This window comes from Lissotriton helveticus, chromosome 5_1 (genome assembly GCF_964261635.1).
Source record: "Lissotriton helveticus chromosome 5_1, aLisHel1.1, whole genome shotgun sequence".
NCBI lineage: Eukaryota > Metazoa > Chordata > Amphibia > Caudata > Salamandridae > Lissotriton > Lissotriton helveticus.
The window spans coordinates 1682035219-1682054391 of NC_136065.1; the positions used below are offsets into that span (position 1 = coordinate 1682035219).

The 19173-nt window shown below is 50.7% G+C and overlaps 1 protein-coding gene across 1 annotated transcript in view; it reads right to left on the reverse strand.

Annotated features, from left to right (window-relative positions):
• Positions 1-6756, reverse strand: part of LOC144755725 (myosin-6) — a 109119-nt gene extending 102363 nt beyond the window's left edge. Inside the window, exons 1-4 of the mRNA XM_078644917.1 lie at positions 6651-6756; positions 1729-1777; positions 587-795; positions 290-433 (exon numbers count right to left, since the gene is read on the reverse strand). Of these exons, the coding sequence (XP_078501043.1) occupies positions 290-433; positions 587-787 (345 nt within the window). The 5' untranslated portion in view covers positions 788-795; positions 1729-1777; positions 6651-6756. The remainder of the gene's footprint in view (positions 1-289; positions 434-586; positions 796-1728; positions 1778-6650) is intronic.
• Positions 6757-19173: the final 12417 nt, after the last annotated feature.

Below are 19173 nucleotides of genomic sequence, written 5' to 3' on the forward strand. Positions count from 1 at the left end.
GTAGGCCAACAGCATCCCATCAATACTCAGATAATGTGAGGCGCGTATGGCCTCTATCATTCACTTCCACACACTTTAGTGCAGCAACCTCTGTCAGGAAAAGAGCAAGCTCAGGTCACTGCGCACACCAAACGCTTTTCCACACAGACCACACTGCAATTCAACATAGTTCCAAACAAGCACGTCTTAGCAGGGTGCCACGCTCTACCCCTCCACAGCACCATGGTGTTTAGGTGCACCTGCAGCGCTAGCAGTCACGGCGAGCGCGCGCGCGCAGGGCTCCACTCACGTAAATCATCCATGCTGCGTAGCGCTCTTTGAGGTTATACAGCACGGCGGGCTCGTGCAGGAAGGTCAGCATGGCCATGTCCTCGATCTTGTCGAACTTGGGGGGGTTCTGCTGGTGCACGTTGACGTCCTTCACCGTCACGGTCTGTAAATAAAAAACAGACAAAAGTGAGAACTGACAATTCGTTTCGTCAACGGGGCCCCCTCTGCTTCGGGCAGTAGAGCGCGTTCTGCTGGTCGGATCTGGGACTGTTGATGACGTTACACAAGCCCCATGGGCGGTGGGGCTGGTACTGACCTTGCCATTTTCGGTCTCGACCGTGGCTTTGTCCCCCTCCCTGCTGATAATCTTGCCTTTCACGAACTCCTCCTTGTCATCGGGCACGAAGCACTGGGTTTTGATATCGAAGATTCGGGTTTGGGCTTCCAGGCGCTCCTTGTCCGACTTCCTCAGGAAGGGGGCCGCTGGCCCAAATTCAGCCATTAGTGCATCAGACATGGTGAAACCTGTGGAGGGCACGACAGTTGGTCCAGTGTCTCGAGGCTGAGAGGTGCTTTAAGCGTGCTAGTGACTGCGCCTCTGCTGACATGGTTCACACTCAAGTGACAGCAACCCTGCTGTCAGTGTTCCCACCCCGTAGAGAGCACCCCTGCTGCCAGTGTTGAGCTCTAGTGACAGCACCCCCTGCTGTTAGTGGTCCCACTCTGTTGAGAGCACCCTTGCTGCCTGTGTTCACACTCTAGTGACAGCACCCCTGCTACCAGTGTTCACACTCTAGTGACATCACCCATGCTGACAGCGTTCACACTCTAGTGACAGCACCCTTGCTGCCAGTGTTCACACTCTAGTGACATCACCCCTGCTGCCAGTGTACAGCTCTAGTGACAGCACCCCCTGCTGTTAGTGGTCCCACCCTGTTGAGCGCACCCCTGCTACCAGTGTTAAGCTCTAGTGACAGCACCCCCTGCTGTTAGTGGTCCCACTCTGTTGAGAGCACCCTTGCTGCCTGTGTTCACACTCTAGTGACAGCACCCCTGCTACCAGTGTTCACACTCTAGTGACATCACCCATGCTGACAGCGTTCACACTCTAGTGATAGCACCCTTGCTGCCAGTGTTCACACTCTAGTGACATCACCCCTGCTGCCAGTGTACAGCTCTAGTGACAGCACCTCCTGCTGTCAGTGTTCCCACCCTGTTGAGCGCACCCCTGCTACCAGCGTTCACACTCTAGTGATAGCACCCTTGCTGCCTGTGTTCACACTCTAGTGACAGCACCCTTGCTGCCTGTGTTCACACTCTAGTGACAGCACCCCTTCTGCCAGTGTTCATACTCTAGTGACAGCACCCCTGCTGGCATCAGTTTCCACCTCTCGGAACCCCCTTACATTAATTCGATTGCTTTAACCCATTTTTCCCAATTACACGTGTTGCTCTTACCGGGCTTTTGTTTCTTCTCAAAGGATCAGATCGCTCCAGGCCTGCAGCTCTAGAACAGAAACAGAGACATGGAGGGTGTGAGAGGGGTGGTATGGTATTACATAAAGTGCGAGCTGGACAGAACCGTCATTGCTGGACACAGCGCCACTACAGCTTCTGGGGCGTCCCTGTGGACTGCGGCCTCAGGAAGCAGCGAGCACCCTCAATATTGCGACAGTTCACACTGTAAGACAACCCGCCCTCTGACACCAACTATTCTCGCCCAGGACCCCCAAAAGACCACGCCTGTGTGTGGAGAGGGCGAGAGGGGCAGGTGGCCCTGGGCGCAACTGGCCTTGTGCCTGCGGGCTCGTGTCCAAGTTGGCATGCGTACGTCCCTGCGCCGTGGAGTCATGATATAGAAAACCATTCATCTCACCCAAAAATCTCAAGTAAAGTCAGCACCCCTCAGTAAACCCAACTCAACGGCTAGCGTTAGTACTGGCTCCCCATCGACGCGCAGAGTGACGCATCCGTGAGTGCTGTCCATTCTTGTAGCAAGCAACAAGCCAAGCTTCTCGCGCGCACCTCAGATAAAGCAAGGGCAGCGGTCCTGCAAGCTTCTCTTATATACAACAACATATAGCATATAGCAGTGCACGACCCCCTTGTGCACAAACGAAGTATGTAGATGCAGCAGCACAAAAAGAGTCCCTTACCCACAAACCACGTACAACAAATACATCATGGCTATAAGCTTCCCTTACACACTCCACGCCAGGCACATGCATCAGCAGTAAAAGCTTCATTTACACACCAGCTTCCCTTACATGCCACAGCATAAGGAGCAGCAGTGCATGTACCCCTTACACAGCCGTCTGTTACAACACAGAGCCGACATGGCCAGACACCAGCAGTGTACTCTATCTTCACACACAGAACAGGTATAGTGCCAGCAGTAGAGCTGTACACTTCCCATACACACATACACACAAACCATATACACACATGGAGCAGCAGTGCAAGCTTCCCTCACACACCTCTCAGGTATAATAGAGGCATCAGCAGGGCAAACCTCTTTCAGAAATAATAGATGTGTGTGTGTGTGTCCTAGCAACAGAAATACAAGCTTTACACACACAACAGTACAGTATTATAGAGGCATCAGCAGGGCATGCCTCTTTCAGAAACAACCGGTGTGTGTTTGTCCAAGCAGCAGCAATGCAAGCTTCCCACACACAACAGTGGAGGTATGGTAGAGGCGTCGGCAGGGCATGCTTCTCTTAGAAATAACAGGTGTGTGTGTCAAAGCTGCAGCGGTGCAAGCTTCCCACACACAACAGAACTGTTGTAGGGCAGGCAGCCGCTATGTATACTTCAGTTACAAACAACTCAGGTACAGCACAAGTAGCAGCAGTGCAAGCTTCCCACACACAACAGAACTGCTATAGGGCAGGCAGCTGCTATGTATACTTCAGTTACAAACAACCCAGGTACAGCACACGCAGCAGCAGTGCAAGCCTCCCACACACAACAGAGCTGCTATAGGGCAGGCAGCCGCTTTGTACACTTCAGAAACAAACAACTCAGGTACAGCACAAGTAGCAGCAGTGCAAGCTTCCCAGTCACAACAGAACAGGAATAGTACAGGCAACTGATATGCACGCTTCTGGTATAATTTTAGTACATGCAGCCGCAGTGCAAGCTTCCATCACATACCAAGCTGATATAATACTTCAACCCGCAGTGCATGTATCGCCACGACAGAGTAGAAATACAGCCAGGCAGCAGCAGCAGTGTCACCTTCCCTCACACAGAAAACGTATAGTTACACACCAGCAGAGTGTGTTTCTAACAGACAGAGAAGAGGTATGGCCAGGCAGAAACAATGCAAGCTTCCCTCACACACAAAACTGGCCTAGTACAGGCACCAGCAGAGCAAGCATCCTTCACCCAGAAAACCCTGAAATGGCAACTTCAAATGCTGTCAGCAGAGTCACAGGAAAGAGGCTGCTTTGCTGGATTCCAGGGACTGCTGTAGCTCTGCTGGACGATTGGCTCTTGGATGAATAAGACCTCCGAGCTGGCCACGGCCGACACGCCGCCTACGCCCTGCAAATGTATTTTATAGTAATGTCAGGTGATAAAGTGGAGAGATCCCTTATGGATGCCTTCCTGGCTCTGGGCTGTGAGTGATACATGTGATGTGTACTTCACTGCCATTTCTATATGTTCGTAAAGGGAAAAGTCAATCACATGGTACAACTGCTGCCATGATCCAGAGAGCCAGTACCCTCTTCCGCATGGAAGGCTGCTCTACCAGGGAAGGTTCTGGGGCAGCGCAGTTACTGGACCAGGACTGATGACACCGGGCAGAGAGATCTGGGGGTACCTCCAAGGATCCACTGAACACCACTCCATCTTCACAGGAAGTGGGAGTTACTGACCAGTGTCTGACTTGGATACAGATGTGGCATCAGCATCTGGTAGACCCTCTAGAAGAACATCAGAGTATTCACAGCCCTACCACAGGAGCAGCTGGGAAGCTTGTGAGGCACCAACTGGCCCATGTGTACCACAGGTGTGGGACATCAGAAATGCTGAAGGTGTATGTGCAAGTTTACTGGGGGTCTACACCGAACACGAACATGGGTGCAGACCCCCGTGAACACACCCTGCGATGTCTGCCAGGACTCCTGAGGGATGGTTGCTTGGGTAAGTACCAAGTGGTCTGACATTCAAGGGCTGTTTGATGCCCCAGAAGGAAGGTTCCTGTGTCACTGACAGGGAGTCAGATGCCCACATCCATGGGGGTCCCAATACATCAAGCTAGGCTCCCATCCAACGGGAACCACAGAGGACGATAAGGTGCCTTGGTGGGTCAGCCTCTTGGAGCCTCCACAAAGAAAGCAGAAACTACTCTGAGTTGTTAATATTGTGATGGAGCAGTGGTTTAGGGAGAGATAGTAGTAGAAGACCCCGACCTACCCTCACTGGACCTCCAGGTTTCCTACTTCAGTCGCCACCCCCCTGGGTGGGAAAAGTGCCTCTTCGCTTCTTGATGGAGAGGACACCCTGAATGTTGAGGTGGTTGTTTCCCTGAGCCAGCGGCAGAGAACCGCAGCAACAAGGGACCAGTGGTGGACGTTAGCCCAAGGCCATTACTGAAGTCAAGCGAACCCTGAACGCCTCGCCGAAAAAAGGGGGGTGGGGGGTGGACTTATGATTTGAGCCTATTGTCTCCTCTGGCCATAAGGGTGAAGAAAGGGATTGACCACATCCACAGCATCTTGGCAGTCAAGATCACATCAGATTCCGGTGGGAAACATCCTTTACATCGCGGTGATTACACCGCGATTCATTTAGAACGCAGCCATTACAACACAAGCGTTACATTTTTATTTTGTTCTATATTTAAAATGTATATAAAACAATAATACATATATACAAAGATAATAATAATTTACATTAATAGTTATAACCATAAATTGTACTCTTCTCCAGACAGTGAGCTAACACTTGTGTTGTTCAGTCTCTTACCTCAGGCAACGAGAGGGACAGAGTTAACCCCTTAACCCCCCCATGCAGTGAGGAAGCACTTGGGGTGTCCAAGCAGTGTCCTCCTACACAGATAGGGCCAGCATTAACCCGTTGTCCCCCTCCCCTAGGCAGTGAAGTAATATTTGGGATGACCAAGCAGTGGCCTCAGGCAAAGAGAGGACCAGCGCTCGCCTGCCTGCACAGTCAGAATACCAGATACCCACGCCATTGGGCACTTGGTTTGGGGGGGGCACCCCGCATACAAGTAAGGAGCCAATCCCATTCCTGCAGGAACCAATCCTAGAGTCAGAAAGAACTTTCGCCTGATTATAGTGCCTATCTCAATACTTACGAAGGCACTACCTCACATGAAAAGCATGTTGTTTTCTTTCCACAGTTCTATATCCCCTAATTGCATGCTACCCCAAAACGCCTCTTCCTCTTTATTCGGAAATCCTGCATGAAATCTGACCTTGTCTCACAACTTTTAATTGCTACCTTCTCTTTCTTTTAAATGGCTTCTCCTTATCTCCGCCCCCGGTATGCCTCCACACTTTGAACATATCCTACTCTAAGTCCCCTGCCTGTCTCCCTCAATCTCATTTATTGTATTTCTACAGATTATCTACATTTCATTTCATAGACCACAACTTCTTCTTTGAAACCATACCCGTCAAACCTGATCTCCTCTCTAGCCTACCTATTCACCCCACCAACCATCTGTAAGAATTCACATAGCCCCCCACTAATGACCACACCTAACTACAAATAATCCAATCTGCATAAAGAAACTGAAGCAGATGCATGGAATGGTTTAATTGGAAGCAAAAGACTAATAGAAAACTAACCTTGGGTTGGAGTAGCGTGCTACCTACCAGAAGCACTTCAACACCACATCAGGGGTAGTAAGCACTATATAAACTCAATTACAATATAGTGAAGGAATACTTGGGGTGTCCAGGATGAGACTGCTGACTCAGAAGGCTATAGGTCTGCTTCCAACCAATGAGACAAGACTTGTGTTCGCCATTCTGTGGCTTGTGACACAGAAGGCGATAGGTCTGCTTCTAACCAATGAGACAAGAGTTGCGGGAGCTATTCTGTGGCCTGTGACAAAGAAGGCGATAGGTCTGCATCCAACCAGCAATAACGCGATACTTGCGGGAGCCATTCTGTGGCCTGTGACACAGAAGGTGATAGGCCTGCGCCAACCACTAAGGCAAGACTTGCGGAAGCCATTCTGTGGCCTGTGATAGAGAAGGGGCCAGGGCAGGGCTACAACCCTCAGACAGAGAGGACACCTGTGCGCTCGCCTGGGGAGGTCAAGTACAAGCGTTGACCCACTCTCCAACAATCACCCTGCCATCCTCTACCCTCCCACAACACTGGCCTCTAGAACTTACCCCTCACAGTAGCGTCTGGACCCCTCAGCCGAGCTGTCTTTCCAGGGGCCCAGGCCTCTGCTCCAGCTCTTATAACCCTACAGCTCTCTCTGCGGCCGCCCCTCCCCACCCTACACCCGCCGCCTCCTGGGCATTGTCACTGGTGAGGGTGAGGAAGAGGCGGAGCCGCCCATGGCAGACAATGGCAGAGGTGGCCGTGCAGACGGAGGAAGGCATTGGCCTTTTAAGGAGAGGATCCGGGACTCCTTGAGCCCCCCCGCCCTTGTACCTCTTCCGTCAGCTCCCTCCCGGCCCACTTCACCCCAGTCCCCAAAGTGGAGCCGGTGCTGTTTATAGGATGGGCGCATTCCAGGGCTAATCTGAGCCCTTGTTCCAGAGGACAATGGGCCCCCTCCTCCCTCCCCCCGCCAAGAGAGAGGGATATTGATAGCAGGGGCACGGCCAGGCGGGAGTCGGTGATGTGGGTTGGGTGGCGGGTGTTCCTTGATCCATCAACACCTGCCAAGTGACGGGAGAAAGACACTCACTCGCCACGCTCACCCTCCCCGCCCCCACCCGCTGGAGGGTCACCGACACCGAAGCAGTGCGTCTGTCCTGGAAGAGAATGTATTCCCTGAAAAGCGCAGGTGAGCAGCACGCCATCAACCGCACAAAAAACAACTAAGAATAAACCATAGCAGAGGCCAATGCACAGCAACCATTGTCATCGCACACACCGGACAACTCGCACCCCCGACAAAACGGAGAGCAGAGACCAACATGCACCTTACTGAGCCCGGTGACCAACGAGCTGAGCTCCCTGAGACGACAGACCGCCAAACACACCACTGTCACGTGACTGCATCCAGGTCATGTCACCGAGAAACCACACCAAAAAACATGTACTACTGAGAGAAGCCAGGAGAGCAAAACGGACATATGCGATGCCGAAGACCGCCACAATCATACCATTGACAGATAAAAAACATTTCACCGAGGGAACAGAGGCCAGCACACTTTTAACCTGTCACTTCCACTGGCAGTGGCCTGCTGGCCAGTTTAAAGGGGCCGCCAAGTCCTGCATCACAACCCCCCCGGATGTATGACATTACAACGCATGCTTTTACAATGCGGTTTTTACAACGCATACCATTACAACGCATAGTGCTTTTAGGCGCTGGATAGTGAATTGTTTAATTTACTATTCCAACTCCAGTCCCCGTGGATAGTAGGCAAGGTGTTGGATAGTACATTAAACCCATTTCTTATCCTAGAGCGCCCCCCAGCGCAATGCGTTGTAATGGTTTGCGTTGTAAAAGTTGCGTTGTAAAGGCACTGCGTGGTAAAAGTTGCGTTGTAAAGGTTGTTTACCCAACCCCCCTCCACTTCAGAATGTTTCTTTATGTGCTAATGTTTGCTTGGGCTTAGCGATTCAATATGACACGACTCACAAGATGGTCCTTTGAAGTTGGTCTGTCAGTTAGTTACCTGCAACCAGGCGGGTTCTGTATAATGTACATGTGCCGCAGAGAAGCATGGAGCATGCGCGCTGTGTTTTACTACAGCAACCAGGAATCCATTCTGAAGCGCCCACGCAAGAGTTGCAAACAAGATGGAGGCTTGAGAAAGCCCCTAGACAGCAGCGTAGACTGCAGGGCTCTTGAAAAGCCTCCCCCAGGCCCTTCGTAATGGACCGGACTGTAGAGCATGAAGTATTGTGGGTAGAGGGCCCCTTAGTAGTGCAGGGTCTGTCCTTGATCCTTTCCCTTTCCAATCTTCCCTGAGATGTTTCATCCCACCATGACAGGTTGAGTGGTAGTTCCATGGGAAGCTTCACACTCTTTTGTGCCTTTGTTTTGAGTTCCCCTTGACAGGGAACTTTCAGTTCACCCCTCCTTCCTGCTGGCTCTATGACGCAGTGGCTGTAATCTTAACTGACTGGAAGTAATGCGCAGAAACCTGCCTCTGCCTGACACCGGTCCCAGAGTTGGACGTTTGGAATTCACAAACTCTGTGAACTGGTGTAAAGATGGGGATGAAAACTCCAGTCATTGGGCCAGGATTTATCATCAACCAAGCATAGGGTCTCACAACGGTAGAGTCCAGGAATGGCCTTTGACTGACAGCATTGTTAAGGTGTCCTTCTGTCAACCCCCCTTGCTAGGTTCGACCAGACACCTGGGAAAATGTCTGCAACTTGCTGGGAACAGCGGTCAACCATCTCAAGGGAAGGAGCCCACTGACTGCTGAAGGTCCCTCTGAACGAAACAAAAGCTGCCTAAAAGGGATGGGGCCTCGAGAAGCTGAGCAAGAAACACAATCTACTCGTTGTGATCCAGGCAAGACCGGCATCTCTAGGGCCTGTAGAGAGGCCTTGTGTCATGGTCCCTCTAAGGCGTGTCTGGAGCTGAGTGTCTTGCTCCTCAAGAAACTTGTCCCATTGTGATGACGGAGCCCTAGAAGCACCATAACCACCAACATTGGTTTCATCAAGACATTCCCAAAGCACCTAAATGACTTGGTGCCATAGACGCTTCGCTACCACGATCAGCAGTGCAGCAAGACACCTCAAAAGTATCTTTACAATCAGGCATGAAAGAAGGCCTGTGACCGTGGTCAGCGGCCATCACAAAAATCCAGCACCTCCTCCAATGGGCTTGGCGGTGTGTGAGGCATGCATGCGCAATCGGTGGATCCTTTGACCTCTACCTAAATCAGCACTGCGACCGGGGTGGGCTGTCAGCATCAAGGTTGCCTCAACACTGAATAGGCAATATGCGCATAATATGGGGAGGGTGTTGGAAGGACTTTCCAGTTCTATACATTTCTGGAACGCACTCCCACTCTCTATCATGGGGCAGGTAACAGTCCCTAAGATGGTTCTTCTGCCATGCTGCTTGTACCATTTGTAAAATACCCAGTCCTCCCCTGGGGCAAGACACTTTCAAACAGTTGAATAGCCCATTGGTGTTTTTAGTGTGGGCCGGGAGGCAAAGCCGGGTCTCTCTGGATATGCTATGTCTGGACCAGGAGCAGGGAGGTCTCGGCCTCCTCAACTACAGTTGAACGACTACGCAGCCCAGATGCAGCATGCTGCTAGGTGGCTTGCTGCTGAGGACAATTGGGAAACACAGCTACTACACAGGATGTGGGGCTTTGACCCATTGCCAAATCCCTGGATAATGTTTACCCACACATCTTATGACAAACCATGGGAATATGGGAAAGGATTGTGGTTCGGGTAATCAAAAGGTCACCGTTTGAGAGTTAGCTCAATTTCAAGGACTTACAACCCTTCCATTGTATTAACAGAGATATGACAATTCTAGGTGGAGGGAGGGGCTGGCAGTTGCTGGTGACTTATATACCGGGTATACCCTCACCTTCTTACAGGAGGTGCAAGACGCGTTTGGGGTGTGCCGTGGGGAGTGTCTACAATACGCTAAACTGGACGAACCTTGCTCATAGCCCCGCCTACAGTACATTGGACAGAGTTTTGCTGATGGGTTCAGGGAGGCACTTGGTTATGCTGATGTACATAGCCCAGAAGTCGGACAGGCTCAGCTCCTTTTCTTAGCTCAACATTCCTGGGAAACGGACATAGGTTCCCTACTGATCGATAAGGGAAGGGATTTGCATGTAAATTGGTTAGGAGGACCTCGGGAACTGCCCACTTTAAGTTGATTTATTTCAATTTCCTGCACCGCATTTATCTCATGCCAACAATACTAAGCAGGACACCCCTACCCAGATTCTCCGACTATCCATGGTGCTAAGCGATACAAAAGGGGATGATGGACGGAGCATTTGAGCAAATCAAACACTCACCCCCAACTGATCTGGGTTTAATCCATCAGCATTCTTTAGCTCACTACGCCACCCCAGTTCAGACATGGCCATATGCAAATCAGTCTGACCCTGTGCCTCATGGGAACAGTCCAGCCCGAACTGCCAAGCCATGTCTTCCCTGGACCGGAAATAAGCATCCTGGGACCGGTTTCGGATTTATAATACTCATCAGCCAGGCTATCTTTAATCCAGTTGCAAAGTGAGCAAGGGACTCACGTCTGAGCATAACCTGCCAACTTAGGGCGAACAGAGTGATACAAAAAGGGATGATAGACGGAGCGTTTGAGCAAATCGAACACTCACCCCTAGTCAACTGATCTGGGTTTAATCCATCACCATTCTTTAGCTCACTCCGCCACCCCAGTTCAGGCATGGCCATCTGCAAATCAGTCTGAACCTGTGCCTCATGGGAACAGTCCAACCCGAACTGCCAAGCCATGTCTTCCCTGGACCGGAAACAAGCATCCTGGGACCGGTTTCGGATTCATAATCCTCATCAGCCAGGCTATCTTGAATCCAGTGGCAAAGTGAGCAAGGGACTCCATGATGCTAGGCGGATGGAGCAACATTCTTACATATGGCATGCACCTGACCAGGAGTAGCAGAATTCTGGTCTTCAGTCGTTGAGGCAATTAGCTATATCACAGGGATAGTGATTTCCCTGCTGCTGTAGCAGTGTCTGCTGGGGATTATAAAGCAACCACAATACAAAAGAATTATCAATTAGTTCTTATCAATCAATCAATCAATCAATCAATCAGGTCATTTGTAGAGCGCACTACTCACCCGTAGGGTCTCAAGGCGCTGGGAGGGGGGGGGGGGTGCCGCTACTGCTCGAACAGCCAGGTCTTGAGCTTCTTCCTGAAGGAGAGGTGGTCTTGGGTCAGGCGCAGATTGGTCGGAAGTGAGTTCCAGGTCTTGGCGGCCAGGTAGGAGAAGGATCTTCCTCCTGTTGTCGCTCTTCGGATGCGGGGGACGGCGGCGAGGGCGTGGTTGGTTGATCTGAGGAGGCGCTTGGGAGTGTAGAAGTTGATCCGGTTGTTGAGGTAGCTCGGGCCTTGGTCGTGTAGGGCTTTGTGCGCGTGGGTGAGGAGCCGGAAGGTGATTCTCTTGTTGACCGGGAGCCAGTGCAGATCTCTCAGGTGTCCGGAGATGTGGCTGCGACGGGGGATGTCGAGGATGAGTCTCGCCGAGGCGTTCTGGATCCGCTGGAGTCTCTTCTGGAGTTTGGCGGTGGTTCCGGCGTAGAGGGCGTTGCCGTAGTCCAGTCGGCTGGTGACGAGGGCCTGGGTGACCGTCTTCCTCGTCTCGGTGGGGATCCACCGGAAGATCTTACGTAGCATGCGCAGGATGTTGAAGCATGACGAGGAGACGGCGTTGACTTGTCTGGTCATGGAGAGGGAGGAGTCCAGTATGAAGCCCAGGTTGCGTGCGTGGTCCGTCGGTTTGGGTGCGGTGCCCAGGGCGGGGGGCCACCAGGAGTCGTCCCAGGCGGAGGGCGTGGAGCCCAGGATGAGGACCTCCGTCTTGTCTGAGTTCAGTTTCAGGCGGCTGGTCGTCATCCATTCGGCTACGTCTCTCATCCCTTCGTGCAGGTTGGCTCTGGCGGTGTCGGGGTCGTTGGTCAGGGAGAGGATCAGCTGGGTGTCGTCGGCGTAGGAGATGATGTTCAGGTTGTGTTTGCGTACGATGGCCGCGAGGGGGCTCATGTAGACGTTGAAGAGGGTGGGGCTCAGTGAGGATCCTTGAGGGACGCCGCAGATGACTTTGGTGGCCTCTGACTTGTACGGTGGTAGGCGGACTCTTTGTGTTCTTCCGTCGAGGAAGGAGGTGATCCATTCCAGTGCCTTCTCCTGGATTCCGATGTTGCTGAGGCGCTGTACTAGGGTGCGGTGGCTTACAGCTGGCCCTGCTATTGGCAAAAAGACGTGTTGCCATTGGATGGTTAAGTAGGTGCTTATAATGTCGCTGGATCACTGCGGCTGCCTATAAACAGAGACAACACCATGCATGTACTTTGGTGGATTTCTTACTAACCACGCTTGTTTCCACACAAGCTTTTTATTTATGACCCGACACAAGCACCAGACCAAACCAACACACTTTCGCCCTCGGGGTAATGATCTCACTCCCCGTTCCCGTGGCATCCCGCATGGTGTTGCCTAATACATCATAAAACTACATTACTACTTTACCATAGTTTTGGAAACTGTAACAAGACAATGAAAACAATGTAACAAACTACATTGGACACAGGATGCCCGGCTGGGCTACTAAGACTGTTCCCTGGGCACAGATTCTGTGGCAGTTGACCAGGTTTTCCGGTTTTGCGCGGTCTATTGGAAGTCAGTATTAATCACCAAGGGCAGCCTTTACTTGGCTTTCATAGACCTGAAAACTGCATTTGATGTTATTCCACGCGCCAAATTATGGGAGGTTTTACTGGCCATGGGGTTTCCTAGTTATTTGCTGCAATTTGTCATCAAGCTCCATGAGAATAACTTTGCAAGGATACGGTGGGGGAGCCAGGGCCAATTGACAGGGAGGGTACCAGTTAATAGAGGGGTGCGGCAGGGATGTGTGATGGCCCCGACACTGTTCTCCCTCTTTATAAATGGGGTGGTGGACCATTTGAGGGAGGACCCTGCGGATGCCCCCGTCCTTGCCGGGGAGAAAAACCCCACACTCCTCTTTGCGGACGATACCCTCTTGATGTCCAAGACCCCCAGGGGTCTCCAAAAACTGCTTGACCATTTTTCCCTCTGCTGTAAAGATCGTGGGCTAACAGTAAATACCTCGAAAACAAAGTTAATGGTTTTGTCCACACATAAGAAGGTTAAGAAGGCTCATTTTACATTGTACGGGTTCCCTTTAGAGGTTGTGAGTGATTTTGACTACCTTGGGCTAAGGTTGTCCAACATTATGAGCTGGGATTCCCATATATCAAAGATGGTATTAAATCTCAAAAGGGTCTCTGGAGCTATATTAAAGAACCAGCGTCTTTCTATTAGCAGACCGGTGGCCCCTGTGTTGGCAGTCTACGAAGGGAAGGCTTTAGCTTCGGCAGTCTACGGCTCCGAACTATGGGGTGGCGAAAACATCAAGGCCTTAGCTACTGCGGAGAACAAGTTCATTAGGGACTTAGTCTCACTCCCAGTTTCAACCCCTTTGAGACCACTATTTATTGATATGGGTAAAAAACCAATCTCAGATAAAGTCCAACTAAGGCCGCTGTTATATTGGGTGCGCCTTAGAAGGACACAAGAACTAGCACAGTATGCTCGAGTGTTGGACGAGTTAATCTCCCTAAATGTCACAAACAAAATAAAGTGGTTATATAACATCAAAACACTGGCGATATCTATAGGTTTGGGAGAGTTCTGGGTCTCACAATGCCCCCCCGCCAAACAAGTTGTCAAAAAACTTTATTGGGATTGGGTTGAGGCTAAGGTTAACTCCAACTCAAACCAGGGAACCCTGACGTCCAACTTTTTGGATCATAAACCTTCAAGGAAGCTAGAACCTTTCTTGGGCTTTATCCAATTACCTAGAGATAGAACTTTGCTTTTGAAATTACGATATGGTACCCTGCCCCTTAAAAAATTCATGGAAGGGTGGAAGACCAAGGGAGGGCATGACTTGAATTGCCCTGGCTGCCCATGTCCAGAGGAAACCCTCGGCCACTTTTTGTTTGCATGTACAGCCTACAAGCATGTTAGAGCTAAATGGTTGAAACCAGTATGCAGGGAATTAGGAGTGAAGGATCACAGATCAGCCCTGCGCATCATTTCTACCAATACTGTTTCCATGTTTATTATTTGTGGGGTTGCCAAATATCTAGCAGGTTCCTGGCTAATTCGATCAAGGTTGTTGGGCAATGTATAACTCTTCTTGTAGAAAGAAAGTATTATTTTAAACTTGTTTTTACCCCTGTTGTTCTGGATGAAATTGTAGTACTTTGGATGGATTGTTTTATGTATTTTTCCTTTTTTTTTTTTTTATTTTTTTGCACTTTTATGATATATATCTATCGAATAAAGTATTACAACAACATACATGACTACTTTACCATAGTTTTGGAAACTGTAACAAGACAATGAAAACAATGTAACAAACTACATTGGACACAGGATGCCCGGCTGGGCTACTAAGACTGTTCCCTGGGCACAGATTCTGAGTGCATGGCAGTTCAATCAGAAACTCGTCATAGTGTTAGAATGGCTCTGAATTGGGTCTCAGATGGTACCGTCCATTGTCGGTCCTGGCGGAGCTTGCAAGGGATGACCTATTTGTGCCAGAGGAGCTTGCTACGTCCTGGCGTGCCTGACGAGGCACAGGAACTTGACATGGTGGAGGTGTGTTCAGCCAAGGTGAGGGTGAACTGGGCAGATAGTAGCCCCAACATCATCTTGGGGGTCACATGCCACTGACTCCTGACCAGGAGTCAGAGGGGCCATCTTAGTAATGCTCTTACGGCAGTCACCATGGTGCCTGTGACCTCGGTGATCATCCAAGGGTCAATCTCAAAAGGCAAATGGGATTTGCCCTCAGGGTGATGATCTCTCACCAGGACTTTATCTCGGAACTTCAAGGTGATCTGCTTGGCAAGCCATCTCCTCAAGGCGTAGTCATTGTTTTGGGCTTGCCAGAACTCAGAGCGATTCAGTGGTTCGGTCAATCCACCCATGCAGGATGATGGGTGATGGTGTCTGTAGGAGTTTGTCTATAACACAACTTGCTTGGGGCTATGCCAGTTGTAGAATGAGGCATGAGCAGGTACTCTAGTAGGAAGTTGTAGATGGCATATTCAACGTTGCTGTTCCGCCCCCGCCACTCTCCTGAGAAGGTGGTTATTTCAGTCATGGACCAACTCAGGGAGGGACTCGATACCAACACCCCTCAGGCCCTGGTACTCCTGGATCTGTCCGCCGCTTTTGACACGGTGGACCACTCATCCTCTTGTCCCGTGTCAAGGCGGCGGGCATAGGGGAACAGGGTCTGACCTGGATAGGCTCCTTCCTGGATGACCGTACTCAGGCGGTCCACCTTGCTGAATTCTCGGCCCCGCCCGCAGGTTAAAATGTGGTGTCCCTCAGGGCTCTTCTCTCTCTCCCCTTTTATTTAACCTTTACATTTTTCCTCTTATTTTTGCACTGCAACAAATGGAGGTCACAGTCTATAACTATGCTGATGACCTCCAACTTATCTTTAATTTTTCTTCCCCTTCACCAGGCATCACTAGCTTCCAGGCCGTCATGCTGTTTATCCGGGACTGGATGAATGCAAACCACCTCAAACTCAACCCCGATAAAACAGAGCTGATTTTGACTGGAGGCAGCGGCAACCCCTGGTCGCCCTCATTCTGGCCCCCCTCTCTTGGCCCTCCTCCCATCCCCTCTCATTCAGTTAAGACCCTCGGCATCACACTCAATCATCATTTGACACTTCACACCCACATCAGTTCTGTTGTTTCTTCTTGTTTATTTACCCTGTGCATTATTAGGAAAGTATCCCGGTTTTTCTCTCCCTCTGCACTCAAACTGATTGTAATGGCCATGGTCTTATCCAAGATCGATTATGGGAACATTATCTATAATGGTGCCCCCGCCTATGCACTTCAACGCCTTCAGCTGGTGCAGAACCAGGCAGCCCGCCTGGTGCATGGCCTATCTAAATATCATCACTCCTCACCCCTTCTCACGGCCCTTCACTGGCTCCCCATCAAACAACGAGCCCTTTTCAAACTCGGCTGCCTCACTTTTCAAGCCCGGGCGGGCACTGCTCCTGCTTTCATCAACTCTGCCATCACCAACTACAGCCCTTCTAGAGACCTACGTTCCTCCACTAAATCCTTATTAGTCATCCCCCGCTTCAAGAAAAAACGATCGGGAGGCCAGAAATTTTCGGTCCTTGCGCCCACCTTCTGGAACACTCTTCCGCCCCCCGTCAGATCCTCCCCCTCCTACATTGAGTTCTGCAAAGCCCTTAAGACTTTTTTGTTTCAGCAAGCTTTTAGCTTATAGTCCCCGGTGTCCTCCCCAGCTCAGGAATCCTCTAGCGCCAAGAAACTGCATAGTGAATGTGCGCTCTATAAATTGTTAAAAATTCAAAAAATTCAAATTCAGCCACTGCGATGCAGATCACTTTGGTCAAGTTCCTGACCAGGCTCTCTACCTCCCCGTTGGCTTGGGGCCAGGGGGGCTTGACGCCATTGTGCTTGGCGGCTCCGAAGCGGAAGTACTTGGCCCTTTCTTGACCTTTGAAGGGAGAGCCATTATCGGTGAAGATCTCTCCAAAGAGGCCGCGTGTAGCCATCAGCTTCTCCATTTTCGAGATAACCTCTGATGCTGCTGTGGTTGAGAAGATCTCCACCACAGGATAACAGGAGTAGTCGTCTACGACAAGGAGCATATGGGAACCATCAGGAAGACTCCTGAAGTCTGAGCAAACCTACTGCCAGGGAGTGGTTGGACCTTCCTCTGCAATAACAGGTGCTGGGGGTCGGGTGGGCCAGTGGCCTGGCAGGCAGGGCAACCTCGTACTACTTCCTCCACTCCCTGGCACAGGTCTGGAAACCAGACTTTGCTCGGCAATCTGTTTTTCAACTTGACAACAGCTTGGTGCACTCCATGGGCTAGGAGAATGGCCTTGTGATGCAAACTGTCCGAGAGTATCATGCGTGGGCCTCTCAATAAGCAACCTTTGTCGGTCTCAGACAGCAGCGGTCCATGCAGGTAACAGTGGTGAGGCAGTAGGGCCGGGATGGGGGATACCGAGAGACGGTGCAGAGGAGAAATTAATTATTTATTTAATTTTCCATCTGCAGCATCCCACGAATACCGCCCTCACCCGGCCCCAAAGCTGATACCGGCATGGACTGCGGCTGGTCTAAGACAGTTCCTGGCAGACATTGTGGAGGGACAGGAGTGTTGATTTGCTTCTGCAGTGTTGTACGGAGCTGGACAGCGGAGAGGTTGCCAGTCCCCTGACATGGTTGCTTGGATGGCAACTTGTAGACACTCATCCTGTTTGATGTCTTCTACTATGTCAGCCAGAAATATGTGAATCTGGTGGACCAGTCTACCACTAGGCAAACGTATTCCTCGGTCTCGTGGGCATCAGCCAAGGGGTGGGTGGATGGTCATGCCGAGATAGAAAGTCTGCTGGATTATAAGTGCCAGGTCAGTATTCCATGGGGAAGTTGAATTCCTGCAGCTGCAGTATCCATTTCTCAACCATTGGGGGGGCTTAGATGAGGACTGCTGAAATAATCTACTAAAGGTTTGCGGTCCATGACCACCATGAAAGTATGCCCAGGAAGATAACAGTCTACACCCCCAAAGAATGGCAATTGCCTCCCATTCAATCTGGGATTAGCACTGCTCAATAGGTGTCGGTGTCTGGCTAGCCTAAACAATGGGGGCCCATTCACCACACTGCTGACGTTGGGCTGGCACAGAGCGAGCCCCATAGGGCTAGCTCCCATGTCCTGTTGGTCTTTTTTGGGGATCGAAATATACCAAAGTGGTGTCAGCGGACAGCGCAGCCTTGGTACGTTTGAAGGCTTTCTCTTGTTCTTCCCCCCGGACCCAGGGGTGGGTGGATGAAGTGAGTTCTCTAATGGGCATGGTGAGATCTGAGAGGTTTTGTATGAAGCGCCCGTAATATGTAACCATTCCAAGAAAGCTGTAGACACCAATAAACATCCTTTACCCCACAGGCAGAACCATAATATGCCTTTACCCAGATGTTACCAAGCATTCCTTTACCATGCAAGTCGTTACAATGATTTGCTTTAGGGGGCGTGTTGTTGGACTGGTGTTGGATTTTAAGTCCAACACCTTCCCTACTGATGCACTGTCTGGAGTTGGAACAGTAATTTACACTATTCCAAAGTCCAGCGCTCCCTAAGGCAAGTTGTTCTAATGACTTGCGTGGTAAAGGAATGGGTGGTAACGGTGCAGTTGTGGTAGTGACTGCAGAGTTAAGGGATGCGCGGGAAATGCATGCGGGGTACCATCATACATCCGCATAATCCTGATACCAAGGAAGGGGCCGGTGCACTCTGAGTGTCACTCACTTTGTCAGGATCAGAGCCAATATCTCGGTCACAGAACCGGTACTTAAAGAAGCTGATTTAATTCCTCAGGAAATCACATTGTCTCTGTGGGGGGTAAGGCTGTGCTCTTTGAGTCTGGTAAAGACAGCTCTGAAGCAAGTGAGGTGCTCCCCAAGGGTCGGGCATGCACCAGGATGTCATCACTCACTTTTAGCACGTCTGGGAGACGTTGCAGAACTTATTTGATGATATGCTGAAAAACGTCAGCTGTGCTGGAGATAGCAAAGTTCAAAGAAGTATACCTCCAGAGGTTGGTATGTGTGGAAAACGTAGTAATTGGTCTGGAGTCTGGATGTAGTGGTATCTGGTGGTAACAATACCAAAGGTCCATCTTGGAGAACCATTTTGACCCTGAAGGCTTGACAATAATGTCATCTATGGTGGGGGTGGGATGGTGCTTTTGTTTAGTGGCTAGATTGGGCAACTCATGTCCACACATATGCGTATGGCATCTGGCTGTGTTTGGGTTTCTTCGCCACTACGATGAGGGGGCCCATAATGTGGCGGGCCTCTCACCCTTCTCATAATGCCAGCTTATTCAAGGAGTTTCAGTTCCTTCTCTACCTAGGGTGGAGA